Genomic DNA, 18,191 nt, shown 5'->3' on the forward strand with positions numbered 1-18,191 from the left:
AAAAAGAGAAAGTATATATAATAGTAATAGTAGTTATATTTTCCTGTGGCCTTGGTTGTCAGTGTCCTTGCCCCCACAGTGAGCCACTGTTATTCCCTGCCTACCCAGGAAATCCTCCAATACTTCTAAGTAGGTCTCTGGCCTTGCTATGGGCACTGTGGGACCAGCTCAGACTCTGATCTGGCCTTACCTCCCCCATGTAATTGCTTCCAAAGTCCACAGTTGCTCCCAAAGTCCACAGCCTCGATTGTGGGAACACTCATTGTCTATTCATATATTTCACAGATGCAGGCTTTACCAAGCCAGTTGCAGGGGTTTAATCTGCTGCTCCTGTGGCTGCATGGAGAGATTTCCCTTTGGTCCCACAGCCCCTGGAGTTCAGCTTTGGTTTTCGCCCTGCCTCTGTCTGTTGGCCACCCTCAGGTGTCTGTTCCCTGCCCAGGCAAGAGGCTGTGTAAGCAGTGGCTGATTAGGGCTCACTTGCTCTCTCAGGCCAGGGGAGGGGAGGGAGGGATACGGCAGTCACAATTGGGATATGCAGGGAGTGTCTGTGGCGACAGAGGCTGGTGTGAAGTTGCTACAGCCTGAGGTGCGCCTTGCGTTCTCCCAGGGAAGTTAGCCCCGGATTGTGGGACCCTCAGCAGTGGTGGGCTGCACAGGCTTCCGGGAAGGTGTGGGCAGTGACTTGCGCTTACACACAGGACACTTGGTGGCAGCGGTGGCAGCCATTGCCCCCCTCTCATGTCAGAGATAACAGCCATGGTTTGTGCCCACCTCTGGAGGTCATGTAGGTGGTGCCCAGCTGTCTGTGAGCACACGGAGCAGGAAGCTCCTATGGCGGGCCCACCCCTCTCCTCATGCAGACCACAACAATAGATTCCTGACTCTCTGGCAGGCCTGGTTTTTTTCCCGGACTCCCTCCCAGCTAGCTGTGGTGCACTAGACCCCTCAGGCTGTCTTCATGCCACCAACCCGAGTCCTCTCCCTGAGGTCTGACCTCCAAAGCCAGAGCTTCAGCACCCATCCCCCACCCGCCCCGGCAGGTGAACCAATAAGCGTCTCACTCTGGAGAGACCTGGTTGGCACTGATCCTCTGTGCAGGATTCTCTCCACTTTCCCTCCACACCCCTGTTGCTGCCCTCACCTCTAGGGCTCCCCTCCCTCCCATCTCCTCCAGTGAGGGGACTTCCTAGCATGTGGTAACTTTTCCTCCCTCACAGCTCCCTCCCAGAGGTGCAGGTCCTTTGTCTCTTTTTCTTCTTTTGCCCTACCCAGTTATGTGGAGAATTTCTTGCCTTTTTGGAAGTCTGAGGTTTCTGCCAGCATTCAGTAGGTGTTCTGGAGGAGTTGTTACACATGTAGATGTATTTTTGATGTATTTGTGGGGAGGAAAGTGATCTCCATGTCTTACTCCTCTGCCGTCTTGAAGCTCCTCCACCTTTCTCTATTCAAAGCACTGTTCTCACCAGGCTATAGGTGTGTGGGATTCAGGGAAAGGAGCTATAGGAGTGGGAGGTAGAGTGTGGCCATGGGGATGAGAGTGGGTAGGTGAGTTCACAGTGTCTTCCTGCTTCTGAAAGAGTACAGTAATATTGCTGTTTGTTGTTCTACTATCCCATACTTCTCTGGAGGCCTCTACTACCTCTGTGTATTGAGTTACCTCAATTCCATTTCTTTGTAGGAATTCTTCCTTTGGCTTCCATGTTCATCCTGGGTTGATGCTTCCTCCTTCACTTGATACTGTCTACACATAGTTTCTCTTCCTGTGAGAATTTACCGTCCTGTTTTTAAGTGGTTATTTATTTTCTTGAAAGTTATCTTCTTATCATTTCTAGGATTTGGCTTGGGAGAGGAAGAGTGCTAAATGTGCTTAGTTTTGCCATCTTGAAACTAGAAGTACACGTATCAGTTTGCTAATCAGATTTGCAGCATATGAAATTGCCTTTATCCTTGTCTGGTAGAGCTTAAATGAAGCAAAGTAATGAGAAAAATGGAAGACAAAATATTAGCTGACCCTAACAAGACTCTTCTGTTGAGAGAAAAGTAATAAATATGACTTGCCTACTTTAGACAATGGACTACATGCTGGTGTAGTACCTCATTTTTCTAGGATGTCTCATAGTTTACCAAGTACTTTATACATTCCTTATTTGATCTTTAAAATCCAGTGAGATGGATATTATCTTATCTATTTATACATGGAGAACAGGCTCAGATATCTGAATGACTTGTATGGAGGGGTTGTGTGGATGAAATGGATTTGAAACCAGTCCCCAGCATTTGAGCCCAGTGTTTTCTCTATTCTACTATTAAGTATAGATGAAGTTATATGAAAAGCTTAAAAGAAAAGAATGTTTGGTTAAAACAGCAGTCACTTAAGAGAAGGTAAATAAAAACAGTCAAGAATCCCTTGAAACAGTGATATTTAATATGAATGAAGAAGAACAAAGATATATCAGGAGGAATTAAAGGTGTTATGCCTTTGAGAGGCTTTATTTAAAACAACATTGGGGCTCATTTGGAAACCAAGGGAGAAGCTACAAACTGACGTTCTTTCTGCGGTTCCCATTATGAATCTGGTCACTCAAACTTTAATTTCCTGTCAGAATAAAAAAATAGAAGATCAAAGATCTCACAATTGGTTTTCAGACCATAAACAGCTTTCACAAACTCTGAATATCTTTCTTCTAGTTCAGTGGTCTGAATTGTTGCCTGGTCTGACTAAATTTTAAAGTGGAATTTTTCAGTTTAAATCATAGACTATCCCAGGGCAGGGGTTGGGAACTTTGATTTCTTTGTTACTGACTTTTATAGTTTGCTTACTACTACTTTCTGCTTTTTCTCTGTAACCAGGTCTGTGAGGTTTAGAAATATGGGTGAAAAAGTGTCTCTAGATATATGGCTCCCCTATCCAGTGGAGAGGTACTAATTATATATTTTGCTTTCAAAACCTGTAAAGAAGATTACTTCTAAAGAGTGAGTGACTAAAGTTTGGAAGTCTTGTCTAGATTTAGAGAAGGAAGAGGTAGATTTTTGTGTTTTGCAAAGGAGGATTCACAGAAAAGCACATAAGAAGGTTACTTTGAGCAATTCAGAGACATTAGAATTGTCTATCTGCTGATGGTAGAGCAAGAGAATTCTATGATGTTGAAATTAATGTGCATGTTTTCTTTTGGTTCTTTGGCTGCATTTTAAATGGAGTTTAATTAAAGTTTCAGAAGGAAGAGTAAGGAGGATCTCATGGGGATTCAAGCAGGGAATATGGTAAGGCTGGGCAGAGCTCAGAGATACTGAAGCAAGTGTGTGGTTCTCAGGTCAACAAGCTTCTGGGATTCTTAGCAGCATGAACTGTTAGTTCATCACACTTATTATACTGTTGGAATAATGTAGCCATATTCCAAATGCTTGCTCTACTTATACCTTGTTTCTGTTCCCCTTTAACATCAATCTATACATAGCCCACTGTGGACTCTCCAGCTCCTTGCCATAATAGTTGTTCTGTTCCAGTTTCCAGAGCTAAATGGCAAATTTCCATGTTTCTTGGTTCAAATTCCACAAAGAGTATATGATTAGGAATGGAAAGACCTGAACAGATTCAAGAGATATTTACAAGGTAAATTTGAAACAGTGATGGGCTTGTGAACTTTCTATAGTCTTAGATAGAAAACACTGGAAAAAGACCAACTCTAGGAGGGCAGATCATGAGTTCAATCTTGGACACAGTGAATTTAACATATATTTAATACATCCAAGTGAAGATTTTGAGTAAACAGTTGGCTGTAGGGTGTGGAACCAGAGTCATTGGCATAGAGATTTCATTGAGTCATGGAAATGGTTAAGATTGCCAAGGGAAAAAAAATAAAGTGAAAAGAGAATGTGCTAGGCTCAGGGGAGAACTATTTCATGGTTGGGCAAAGAAAGATGAGCCAACAAAGAAAACATGGAGTTGTGTTGACTAGAGGAGAATTTCCAGCAATCACTGAGGGCATATTGGAAGTTGGTGAAGATGAATTTATTGTGATTCTAGCCTGCCCTAAGGTGTAACTGCAAACAGCACTTATTTGCTTGTGTACAGAGACAGGGAAAGCTGATGGCATGGATGACCCAGGCTTAGGTTTTGCTAGACATAGAGAGTGAAAAGGCAGAATACCTGAATATTACATGTGTAATATAACTTATCATACATTTTTTTAATATAGGAAAGGATTTTAAAATTTTAAATAATTCTGAGAAACACATATCGTGTATACATATTTGCTCCCATTTCAAATATTTTTTTGGATGAATTCCTATCAGTAGAATTAACAAAGAGTAAAAACAATTTTCACACTTTTTAATGACATTGCAAATTTTCTTTTTTTGCAAAAAACAGATTGCCCCAGTCTTGCTTGTATTGGGGCAGTGTGTGTTCGACTTTTTATTCTTTGCATTTTGACAGGCAAAATGAATGTATTACCCAAATTCTTGGTTTTTGTTACTCTCTTTCAGTTACTGTGTCTTGAGTAATTTTCTTTGGTTAAGGTACATAGCTCATGCATGTGAGAATGTCTTTCCATTGCCTCTGCACATTAATGAAAACTTGTCTGGTTATCAAATCCTTGGGTCATAAATGTTTCCCCTCTCAAACTGCTAAACATATGATTTCATTTTATTCTGAGTGTTAATGGTATGGACAAATCTGAGACAAAAGTGTTCCAAGAAGAGGGAAGTGCAAAGGTCCCAAGGCAAAAAACGCTTGGAAAGAAAGCCAATGTTGCCAGAGGGGAGAGAGAAATAAAGAGAGAGGGAGAGAGAGAGGGAGGGAGAGGAGGAGGGAGGAGGGAGGAGGGGGAAGGGGAGGGGGAAGGAAGAGGGATAGGCAGAATGGTAGGATATAAGGTCAAAGAGATTGTACAGGGTCCAATCATAACAGAGTCCTGTAGGCCAGCTTGAGGGCTTTGCATTTCATTCTGAATGAGAAATGAGATGTTTTTGAACAAGGTAGTGCTGGATGGTTTTGAGCTAGGTACTGCTGTGATCTGATTTACATTGTAAGATCACACTGTTGGAGGTGGAACATACAGGGCAGAGTGGAAGCAGAGGCCTCTTCAGTCACCGGTTCTCAGGTGGTTCAAGGATAGAAGTGGGGTCTTAAGCAGGTATGGATGAGGATTGTGAGGCAATAACAAATAAGTCCTCCCAGATCAATTTTCCTTTTTACAATGTTTAAATCAAGAGGCTGAAGAGGATGCTGGAGCTACTGTCCCATCAGCTATAAGGCCCAGGATATTGAAGGCAGGGAGAAGCATGAGCTTAAGGGCCTTCAGCTGCTTCTCCCTAGCCACCAAAATGAGGAAGGGGTGTGTGTGTGTTTGTGTGTGTGTGTGTGTGTATGTTTAGATCCTGGGGGTTCAGTTATCTCCTTCCCTCCAGATTTCTCTTGGCAGCTTCTCTTCAACTCCCTCCGGGGGTCTTCTCTTGGGTCAACTATCCAGCAGATACTGAAGGATTCTTATTTTAGGTCACTTTCTGCCTATTTTCCCTCCCACTCATGCACAGTGTGTGAGAGAGGAGTTCCCACAACAGAATTTTTGGCTTCCTTATGTTCAAATGATATCATCAGCTGAATCACTCCACAGTTCTGATTAGATATCAAATTTATCATACATTTTCTTGAATTTCTCATTGGTCACAGATCTTATTCATGTCCTTTTTTTAGAATTGCTAATTATATGTTTTTGGATGACATAGTCCCAACACTTAAAACCTTACCCTCCTCACAAGTCAACTGTTAGCATATTTATAAATTCCAATTCTTGCTAAAGTGTAACCCTGTGAGCTTTGAGATGGTCTGAAGGGTCCATGGTTATTTGCCATCACCTATTTATCAGTTCTGTTTTTGAGCTCATGTGAAATCTCAGCCTCCCTTCTCCTTGTTTACATTAACAAATTTCTTCCTAAATTAGCCCCCTTCTGATCTCCCTCATTACTTAAGGCTGGCCTGAAGCAATAGAAGGGCTTGCTGAACTTATATATTGTTCCTGAGTCCTGGGGCTTTGCAGGAACACTTATAACAATTGACCAAGTCTGGAGAAGAAGATCTTTGCAAATCCTGAGTGCCCAGGGAGAGTTGTGTGTGATTGATTATTTATTGGGCCTCAGCTATGTACTAGGTACTGAATTTAGAGCTAGCATTAAATAGTCACTTAAGATATAGCTCTTAAAGAGACTAAACCTGAGAGATGAAGACAAACTTTTCAACAATGATTGTCTCATAGTATTTACAGGTGGTATGATTAATTAGGCCTAAGGAGATATAGAAACATTTGATAGAAGTTGCAGAAGCTTACAGGGGTGATATTTTAGTCGTGAAGAGATGATCCAGGAGTGGACTGAGTAATGGGCACAGCATGAGTAATAATTGTAAGTTAAGACACAGGCCTCTTATGAGACCCCTAAGTACTACAGGATGGCTGTTGTATAAGGGTGAAAGTAGAGCTTACTAGGATATATCGTTGGAAAAACAGGCCAAGAAGAACCAAGTATGATATACTAGGGCTTTTGAATTTATCCTATGGACTAAAGGGAGCCTTGAAAAGTTTTAAGCAAGGTTGTATTTTGACTAGCTTCTCATTTTAAAAGACCACTTTGGCAGCAAAAGTTTGCACTGAGACCAATATAAGTACTATTGCAATAATTCCTGTAAAATGAGGGCCTCAATCAAGCCAGAGGGATTAGTGGCTGGGTCAGGGAGTAGGAGAAGAGATTGTGCAGAGGTGGCGAGGAGGTGGGTGGATAGGGGGATGGAAAGAAAGGATAAATTCTAGAAGTTTTAAGAAGGTAGAATTGACAGGACATGGCAGGAGATTTGATGTGGGGAAAGGAGCAAGGAAAACTGTGGGAAATTAGTGTTCAACTTTTGAATGTTAGAATTTATGGTGATTGTGGGACTTCCATCTAAAGATGTGCAGTAGGCAGCCAAATATTTGAGAACATTACTCAAGAAGTTGTTTTGTAAAGGTGGTCAATATAAACAACTTAGGCTCAAAGTTCCTTGATTTTAATGAGCTTTTCAGGTCTTCAGTTCAGCAAACCACCATCACAGTCATGTCTAGATCACAACATCATCTTCAGCTGCTCTAAATATGAAGAATTAAAGTCCAGTATGGCAGTTTGACCCCTGGTTCCTCCTATGTTCCAGCTCTCTTATTGCTTTATAGCCATATCTTTCCTTTTAGATCAGAGACTTCATGTCGCTCTACATCTTCTTTTACTCATAGTCCATCGAAACTTTGTACTATTTCTTTTTCTATCTGGTCTAAACCATAAAGTACCCAGTCCAATTCAGTTACTTTTTAATATGTATGAGCTCATGCCCTTGCTTTCTGACATATACTTCTGCAGATTCTTAATGTTGTATCTAGACTGCTGGGTGTTAAAGGAGAGCACACAATCTATGGATAGGGATTGCCACAAATGTGTGTTCCCTCAGCACCCCTGTATAATATTTTTGCTTGTCGCATGCCAGGTTCATTTTCCAAAACCTATTCGATACTTTCACCACCTTCTTCATGCCTCCTTCCATATCGACACCTTGCTTCACAACTCAATTAGCAAATGGTCTTATTCTCTATTTCAAAGACAAAATTGAAGGGATCATGTCTGATTCCTTCACATCCAATTCCACACCTTCAAACTCATTCATGCCTGCATCTTCTGGCTGCGGAGGAGAGGATAATTCAAAGATGTTAATTTTCAAAAGTCTTTCAGTGTTCTTCACCTGATCGTTACTCTTTCAATTATTCCTTTCTCCTCTAAATTAATTTCTCTATGTTGGTACTTACCTTCTACATGATCAAGTCTTCACGTTAAAAAAAATTAAAACCCTCATTTGAACCGTCATTTCTCTTCAGGTGCAAGTCCCCTTTCCAGATAAATGGTCATTGAATGTTTATGACCTTATACCTCTAAACCAGAGTTTTCCCAACTTCAACACTCTTTTGGGACTGATAATTCTTTGCTGTGGGAGCTATCCTGTGCATTGTAGGATGGTTAGCAGCATCCCTGGTATTTACTAAATAAATGCCAGTAATACTGCCCCCTCCCCCAGTTGTAACAATGAAAAGTATCCATAGACCCCTGAGAGGGCGGGAGGGACAAAATTGTTCCCGTTGATATTAAACCCATAACACTGGTAGTTTGAGTAAGCCTGTGCAAACAGACTCGGAAAAGCTGTAACAACATTTTTTTTTTTTTATTTGCGGTACGCGGGCCTCTTACTGTTGTGGCCTCTCCCGTTGCGGAGCACAGGCTCCGGACGCGTAGGCTCAGCTGCCATGGCTCACGGACCCAGCCGCTCCGCGGCATGTGGGATCTTCCCAGACCAGGGCACGAACCCGTGTCCCTGCATGAGCAGGCGGACTCTCAACCACTGTGCCACCAGGGAAGCCCTTTTTCAACGTTTTATTAGCAGAAGAGATTATGCTACTGGAGTGATGAGGCTAGCAAAGAATATTGTTCTATTAAGAAGCTAGGCTGGCAGGAAACCTAGTAGTGCATATAGGGACGGTATTAAAAAATGTTGCTCTGGGGAATATTCAGAGTGGACTTTGAGAGATTGTGTGACTTCAGGTTATTGAAACTTACCTGCTGCAAAACACATGCTAATGAATTTCTTTATTAATTTCTTTTCATTAAGATAATTTCTTTCTGATATATTATGTGTAGTAAGTTAGCAAGCTGGGTAACTCACTACCATGTTTGATGGAAGAATAGTGATAGGATTTGAAGGAAGAGAAACATGACCGCTAAAGAAAAATGTATGCCCTTTGAACTGTGGTCAACTTTGAAATGAGGTTCACATATGTTAATGCTTTTGCAGATACCAAGTTAGTCAAGTTTGTATCATATTTTTATAAAAGGAATGTGAGTTAAGGTATAAATTATAGAATGTTATTCTTTAGAGCCAGAAGGAAAAAATGATGTTTCCATTAAGCAGAAGAAGTGCTCTTTTCATTTCAGCACACCCAGCACTGACTTGTGGCTACCATTAGGTTCAACTCTCTAGGTTGCTCCTTGTTGGTGGATAACATAGGAAACTGAATTAAGAAAGTCAGAATGTCTGTAGGTGATTCCAATGTAGCCTTAAACTCTTTATTTTATTTTTAAACCTTGTCTATGTTGTAGAAATTTCATGAGACATTTAGACCTGATGACATGATGCCCTGGAAAGATGTTTTAAATCAATTATTTTTAATTTGTTGAGTGCTGTGTTTCAAACCATGGGCTGAAGTCAAGGAAATCTCTAATTCTTCCATAACTGTGAGGTGCAGTGGTGTAATGCCGCTACCTCATCCTGGCTCACAAGAACCAATTTTCAACATCTCTTCCCAACTCTGTGTTCAGTGACTGGAATCAGCTATGGTAGGAGTATTTACACCATAGAATCAAAGCATGCCACAAATCAGGGCTTTTTTTTTTTCTTTCCAGAGAACTGTTTTATCTGCACACCACTGAAGATAGGTCTTATTGTCCCCATTTCACAGCTGAAACTAAGTCTCAGAAAAGTAACTCCCTAAATGAGTTTAACTTTGAAAACCACATGAGCTCAAAGTCATGTGAACTCAAGGGAGTCAAGGTGTAATTTTTTTTTTCTGTTGGCACAGTTTTTTTTTTTTTTTTGGCATATAGTTGCTTTACAACGTTGTGTTAGTTTCTTCTGTACAACGAAGTGAATCAGCTATATGTATACATATATCCCCTCCCTCTTGGACCTCCCACTCTCCCTGCCCAATCCCACTCATCTAGGTCATCACAGAGCACCGAGCTGAGCTCCCCGTGCTATACAGTAGGTTCCCACTAGCTATCTATTTTACACATGGTAGTGTATATATGTCAATCCTAATCTCCCAGTTTGTCCCACCCTCCCCTTCCCTCCCCCATATCCACATGTCCATTCTCTACATCTGCATCTCTATTCCTACCCAGAAGATAGGTTCATCTGTACCATTTTTCTAGATTCCACATACATGCATTAATATACAATATTTGTTTTTCTTTTTCTGACTTACTTGACTCTGTATGACAGTCTCTAGGTCCATCCACATCTCTACAAATGACCCAATTTCATTCCATTTTATGGCTCAGTAATATTCCATTCTATATATGTACCACACCTTCTTTATCCATTCATCTGTCTATGGACATTTAAGTTGTTTCCATGTCCTGGCTATTATAAATAGTGTTGCAATGAACATTGGGGTATGTATGTCTTTTTGAATTATGGTTTTCTCAGCAATCCCACTGCTGGGCATATACCCTGAGAAAAACATAATTCAAAAAGATATAATATGAACATAAGAGAATTACTTTTTTTCTACTCAAGGGGTAGAATCCAGCTGAATTTAGGTTTTCTTCATAGAAGATTCAATATCCTTGTGAATTATATATTTTTCTTTTTTATTGTCATTGTACACAACAGAGAAATCAACTGTACTTCAATATAATGATATTTTTTTGATGTTCCTCTGTTTCCCTTACCTTCCTCACTGATCATAAATGAATGGATCATAAGACAGTATTTGAGACCTAGATTTTTGGTGTATATTAGAGTGTTATTTTTCTTCATACTTGGTTCCTAACAAACGTATTATTTGCAAACTGTTCCCAGCATTTTATTAATTAACCTCTCTTCTATTACTAACAATTCTCTGATCCTGAACAACTTTTCTCAGCTGTCTAGTATGGGGGATGTCACCAGTGACCTCTAAGGTCATTGCCATCCATGCCAACATAAAGATTCTTATGCTTCTAATAACTAGAGTACACCCTGCTGTTAAAATACTAATGTGGAATATGTCATAAATAAAGTAATTTTAGTCTAATTTTATTGAAGATGTAGGCTCAGAAATGAAGTTTATTTTGTTGTGTAGTGAAGTTTTTATTTTGTTTTGAAAGTTTCAAGACCTGAAGCTGAGGGAGTTCTACTGTGAGGGAAACCCACTGTTCCTGAAGCAGCCGGTTAATGCTGTAAAACACGAGGACATCTGGAGTCTACAGGTGAAGCCTTATAGCATTCACACAGGTCTTCAAACTAAAGCCATGATTTAAGTTTTAAAGAGTTTTCTTCTAAAGCATTCTTGCCAAGCCAGCGAACGATCCATACAACCATAATCCATTGGCATTGTGGACCCTAGTCATAATCTTTTTGACTTGCTTGCAGAATCCATTGTAATCCTATCTGATTTCCAGAGTGACCAAATTCAGAGACATTAAACATTTTATTGGATGAAAACATTTCGTTGAAAACAAAGGAATTTGTTTTCACTTTAACCTCCAAGTATTTTTTCAGTATTATCTAAGGATATATTTGATTATTTCTTACTGGGGTGTTTTGTCTCTTCCATTCCCTTTTCACTTGTCCCCACTCCTAGTGGATAAATGAATATGATCCAGAAACTGTGTTCCCTTTAGTCAACAAGTTGATGATATTAAAGGAAGGAATAGGGAAATACATTACGAGAATTTCTTTGTGAGTATTTTAGTGATAGATGAGTTAAAGATTTCAGATCTTTCCACATTTGAGTATGAGTCTCCATCGTGAATTTGGACTCCTCAGGTCCTTTTAGATCTGTAGCTGAACATGCAGAATTGTCTTAAAACTTTCAAGAATTGCATAGGATTCAAGTTTCCTGGTTACAGGAAACAACCAACCTTGTTTGACAATTTAGTTTAAAAAAATAACATTTCCCCCTTATTGCACAAGTAATATATGTTTAATACAGAAAAGTAGAAAATACAGATGAGTGAGGAAGAAAATGTTAGTTATAATGCCATACTTATTTAAAAATTTATTATAAAAGTAATACAAACTTATTTAGAGAAATTAGAAAAAAGGCAATAGAAATTGATAAAAAAATACTCAGAAATCCAATATGCAGAGTTACAATCACTGTTCTCTCTGACACTTATTCTGCTAGAACTTTCCATAAATCCTGAAATTTCTGTTATCAAAGATGATTTCAAACTCCATATACTATTTAGAGACTCGCTTTTTTTACTCAAAATATTGTGAATATCTTTCCAATCAATAAGAAATATACCTATGACATCTTTTTTGATGAATACATAATAATATTCTGGTATATGATTACACCATAATATTTTAAACTACTTTCCTACTGTTGGCTGTTTAGATTATTAATAATTTTATAACTTTTGGGCCTTTATAAACAAGGCTACAATGACTGTCCTCTTCTTATGTCTATATTATCCCTGTGAGTGAAATTCCTGGGCCAAAGAACTTTCATCTTTTAAAGTCTGATTAGCTCTTTCCAAATTCTTTTCCAGAGAATCAATCTATATTTCCACAAACAGTATTATTTCCCACTCTCAAGTCAAAAAAAACTTACTTGACTTTTAATTGTAAATAATTTAAAAAACTGAAGTATTTAATTTGTTTAATTACTTGTAACCTAATTATCTCCTTGAATCAAGTATTTCAGAATAGTAGTAGTAAAATAATAACAATAATAATAGACAGCTAACATTTATTATGCTTACCATGGGCAAGGCATTGTTCTAAGCACATAACAGGAATGAACTAATTTAGTCCTCCATTAACGCTTGAAAGGTAGGTACTGTTATTGTCCCCTTTTATAGATAAACTGAGACTTGGAGAGGTTAAATAACTTGTCCAAGTTCACAGAGCTAGTAAGTTTTGGAATGCTGATGCCATTCTAAGCAGTTGTGCTCCAGACTCCATGCTGCAGTATTGCCTCAGAAAGGGGCTGCCAGAAACTGAGGGAAAGGGAAACAGGGGTAGTCTCTGGTTGGAAGAGGTTCTGGTTTGTGGAGGGGACTGGATGAGCGGTTAACCCAATGTGGCAGGTGTCTTACAGGGAGCACTTGAGAGCAAGAATGTTACCTTGTGCCTGGGACCCAGGAGCAGGGTGAGAGAGTAATATTTCTTCCTTCTCATTTCAAAACTAAGAACCCAGGAACACAACAGTTTTGGGTTTTTGTTTTGTTTATTTAGTAGAAGTAATGATTTTTACTTACAGTATATAAATGACTTGGGTATGTTTGAAAGTATCTCTAAGAATTTTTCTTAGAAAGGCGATAAATTTATTATACATTTTATATTTGTACTTAAAGTAAAAGCCATTTCTACTGGATATTTGGTTAACGTTACTGATTAAATTACTTGGGCTGTCAAAAAACTATAGGGATTGTTTCAGGCTCTGCATTAGTTAAGGATTTTTAAAGACTTTTCCTCACCTCAGAGATTTGTGAACTAAAATTTAATATTGATAACTACATTATAACAAAATATTAGCTAGAATATACTGCATCAGCAGATGCCGGACTGAGTTTTACCTGTGTTATGTAATTTAATTCTCTGAACTCTGTGTGATAGTATTGGAAAAAAAAATCCCTATTTTACAGGTGAGGTATCCAAGATCAGAGAAGTTAAGGACTTGTCCAAATAGGGTCACACTAATAGGTCACAGAGCCAGGATTTGTACCTATTTATCTATTTGACTCTGACTCAGTATCTTTGCTCTTCATGCTACATTTTAGTGCCTATCATACAGTAACAATTGATCATATAATAGTTCCAAAGTTCAATATTCCTTCTACGGATTCACATTTGTTTTTACATTTTATAATTTTTTATATTTATATAAATATAATTTGTATATGGATAATTTTATAATTCAAATGAAATCATCATATGTAAGGAAAAATAAAAGAAACACCCGAAACTAATTTTAATCTATGATGGTTTAAACATAGAAATAATCTCTGACCTACATATAGTTATCTAACAAATACTCTAACAGAATAGCATATAAACTATTTAAAAGGAACAATTTATTTATCATAGAAGATTTCTTGACTTTTAAATAATGCCGAGATTAGGCCATCATTAAGTTGTGTATCCTCAAAAACTGCATTGCATGTATCTTTACGAGTTTTCCTGAAATTTACTATTGCTCATGCCAAAAGTATCTTATTTTATATACACTTGTATTTTCAAGTAATAACTTTATATTTCAATGATATATATCATTCTTCCACAGCAACACATTGGCAGCAAGTAGAAGGATATAAATAATGGGTAATGTAAGAGTTGTCAAGAGACATACTGAGTGCGACAAACATGTTTGGTTCCAGAAATCATAAATGGAAAAAGTGAACTGTATGAATTGTGACCTATTTATTCATTCCATGTACTTCAGCAAATTCTACCACCTGCTATTTTGGGGTTTGAATTCTTGTCTATTAGTTTTCTGAGGCTTTATAGTGAGACTAGCCGTTGAATTCTGGTAGATAAAACTTACCTCTAAAATCAGTGTTTCATTCAGAATCACAACCTATGCTTTGTGTAAGTAGAGAGAGGAGTGATAACAAACATCTAATTTAGGAGTCCTGTAATATTAGTGTGAAAGGGTAATTCTTTCAGAAAGGATGACCTCATTATGTAACCATCCCCGAGAATAAGCTGAAGTGTGTAGGAGGTTATGCTGTTGAAGGATCAGGCAGTTAGGAACCAATGCTCAGGGCTGTTTTTGTATAATGGCATCTTTCCCAGATGTTTGTTAAGTGGAATGGATAGAGAAATAGGGAAAGAGACACAGGAATTTATAGGATTTTGTTATTATTTAAAAGATTTTAATTGGGATAGATGAGTGAAAAATTATGTCTGTATGTATTGTGTTGGCCAAAAAGTTCCTTTGGTTTTCAAGTAAAAATAAAAGACACATTTTTCATTTTACCCAAGAATTTTATTGAACAATGTATTTGCCGTTTTGTTCCACTACTTTCTGCCATTTTTTAGGCAACTTCATAATTCCATCTTCCCAAAACTTTTTATCTTTTTGAGCAAAGAACTGTTCCAGGTGCCTTTTACAGTCTTCCAGGGAATTAAAATTTTTTCCATTAAGACTATTTTGTAAAGACTGAAATAAATGGAAATCCGAAGGTGTAATGTCTGGTGACTATAGCAGATGAATCAGAACTTCCCAGCCAAGCTGTAACAGTCTTTTCCTGGTCTTCAAAGAAACATGCAGTCTTGCATTATCCTGATGGAAGATTATGTGTTTTCTGTTGACTAATTCCAGACCTTTTCATTGAGTGCAGCTTTCAGTTCGTCTAATTGGGAGGAGTACTTGTTAGTATTAATACTTTGGTTTTCTTGAAGCTCCCTTCCAATCCCACCATATACAAAACATCACCTTCTTTGGATGAAGACTGGCTTTTGGTGTGGTTGGTGGTGGTTCATTTCACTTGCCCCGTGATCTCTTCCATTCCACATTATTGTACAGTATCCATTTTTCACTGCCTGTCAAAATTTGTTTTAAAAATGAAATGTTTTGCTACATTTAAGTAGAGAATCACATGCAGAAATATGGTCAAGAAGGTTTTTTTCACTTAGCTGATGTGGAACCCAAACATCAAAGCGATTAACAACACCAAGCTGGTGCAAATGATTTTCAATGCTTGATTTGGATATTTTGAGTATGTCAGCTATCTCCCATGTGGTTTAACGTTGATTGTTCTCAATTAATGTCTCGATTTGATCGCTATCAACTTCAGTTGGTCTACCTGACCGTGGAACATCGTCCAGCGAGAAATCTCCAGCACGAAACTTCGCAAACCACTTTTGACATGTTCGATCAATCACAGCACCTTCACCATACACTGCACAAATCTTTTTTTGCATTTCAGTTGCATTTTTACCTTTCTTGAAATAATAAAGCATTAGATGCTGAAAATGTTGCTTTTTTTCTTCCATCTTCAGTATTAAAATGGCTACACAAAAACTCACCAATTTTGGTAAGTTTTATTTTAAATGCACGCTGATATGACAGCTGTCACAATACAATCTAACAAAACTGTTTTGAATGAAGTTAAAGACAACTAAGCACTACTAGAGCCATCTTACAGAAAAAAACAAATGAACGGTCTGGCCAACCCAATATGTATGTATGTAGGTATGTATTTCCAAAGATTCCTATCAGAACCTGATGTGGACTACCTTAATACCACTGGGAAATCTTTCACTTTGGCCAGGAAAAAAGTCTTATACACTATTAAAATTCATGCAGTGTTTTTATAACATTTACACAGAACTTCATGCTATTGGCACAAACAATGAGGGGCATTTAATGGAGTAAATCAAATGTTTATTTTGTTTGCTTGGTCAGTGAAGATATAGTTATGTATTATATATATATTTTTTTTACTTTAAGCTGATGATGTTGATGGTCATCGTGACCATCCTCACCACCCCTTTTATTATTTAATATTATAATATTATTATTATCTAAAGTGAAGTATCTGGAAATATTTATGTGGGTAGGTTTAATACATACCGAATTCAGAGATTTGGGTAATAGAAATCTGTACTCTTTACCAGTCTGCCTCAATTCAGACAATGCAGTAGATAACTTAGTCCAGTGCTTCTCAAACTTTAACATACATACAGAATACATACAGAATACCTGGGGAACCTTGCTAAACTGCAGATTCTGGTTCAGTAGGTCTGAAAGTGCAGCAAAGTCTGAATTTCTAATAAGTTTCTAGGTGATTCAGATTCTACTGATCCATGATCTACAGTTTAAGTAGTAAGGGCTTAGAGCTTAGTAAATATGACAGACTCAGTTTTTGGGTCCAGTCTGAATATTTGTATTGTCCTTGCCTATTGTAATGAGAGGTACAAAATTTGAACCTAAACTTTATCTAATAATGTAAATTTATTGTAACTTGAATTCCTGTATGTCAGAGACATAGAGATATTACAATGGAAGTAACTTCCTTTTCATATAATGTTGAACACTAAACTTACAATGCCAGTCATTGACAATATAATTCATTATATATACTACTGAAAACTAATTTAACAGAAACTGAGGAATAAGCCAAAAATATAAATTAGTGAAATGGGAATCAATGTAATATAAACCAGTTATTTTGAGAATAATCTGAGGAACCATATTCTTTTTTAATCTAGGAAATAACATCAAGATTTATAATGAATCAGCTAGCAGAAAAGGATCCTTTCCTAATGCAAGCCATAGAATGGTACCCACAGGTCAGGAACATAATCTCGCAGGGAAGAAAATGTGCAATATGTGGAAAGTCCTTTTTAACCACATGGCTGGAATGTGTTGAGTTTTTTCCTCCATCAAAGGTAAATGGTGTTTTTTGTGTGAATATGAGCATAAGACCTCCTCTTATTCTTTGTCCTTATCTAAGTCGACCAGTACTAACTTCATTTGTATCTAAGAATTGACCTCTATGATGATATAATGGGTTTTTTCCCAGCTTTATTGAGATATAATTGACAGATAATATTGTGTAAGTTTAAGGTGTACAATGTGTTGATTTGATACATTTATAAATGCAAAACGATTACCACCATAGAATCAGCTACTATCTCCATCCTGTCACATAGATATCATTTCTTTTTTGTGGTGAGGACATTTAAGATCTACTTTCTTAGCAATGTTCAAATATGTGATACAGTATTGTTAGCCATAATCACCATGCTGTACATTAGATCCTCTAACTTGTTATCTTATAACTGGAAGTTTTTACAGTTTGACCAGTATCTCCATTTCCCCCAGCCCCCAACCCCTGGTAACTACCACTTTACTATTTCTCTAAGTTTGTCTTTTTTAGATTCCACATATGTGTTATTGTGCAGTGTTTATCTTTCTCTGTCTGATTTATTTCACTTAGTATAATTACCTCAATGTCCATCCAAGTTGGCATAAATGGCAAGATTTCCTTATGTTCCTTGGCTGAATAATATTCAATTGTTATATATATATATATATATATATATATATATATATATATATATATACCACATATTCTTTATCCATTCATCTGTTAACAGACACTTAGGTTGTTTCTATATCTTGGCTATTGTGAGTAATACTGCAGTGAACATGAGAGTGAAGATATGTCTACTAAATCACGATTTCAGTTTCTTTGGATATATAATAAGAAGTGGGATTGCTGGATCATATGGTAGTTCTATTTTTAATTTTTTGTGGGACCTGCATACTGTTTTCCATAGTAGCTGTACAAATTTGCATTTCCACCAACAGTGCACTAGGGTTCCCTTTTCTCCATCCTTGTTAACACTTGTTATCTCCTGTCTTTTTGATGATAGCCATTCTAGCTGGCGTGAAGTGATA

At 37.8% G+C, this 18,191-nt stretch overlaps 1 protein-coding gene across 2 annotated transcripts in view; it reads left to right on the forward strand.

Moving 5' to 3' along the window:
* Positions 1–18,191, forward strand: part of LRRC69 (leucine rich repeat containing 69) — a 92,032-nt gene that overhangs the window by 55,581 nt on the left and 18,260 nt on the right. For both annotated transcript variants that reach the window (XM_060127963.1, XM_060127964.1), the window contains 2 exons: positions 10,936–11,037; positions 16,997–17,176. In XM_060127963.1, the coding sequence (XP_059983946.1) occupies positions 10,936–11,037; positions 16,997–17,176 (282 nt within the window). The remainder of the gene's footprint in view (positions 1–10,935; positions 11,038–16,996; positions 17,177–18,191) is intronic.

This window comes from Lagenorhynchus albirostris, chromosome 17, assembly GCF_949774975.1.
Source record: "Lagenorhynchus albirostris chromosome 17, mLagAlb1.1, whole genome shotgun sequence".
NCBI lineage: Eukaryota > Metazoa > Chordata > Mammalia > Artiodactyla > Delphinidae > Lagenorhynchus > Lagenorhynchus albirostris.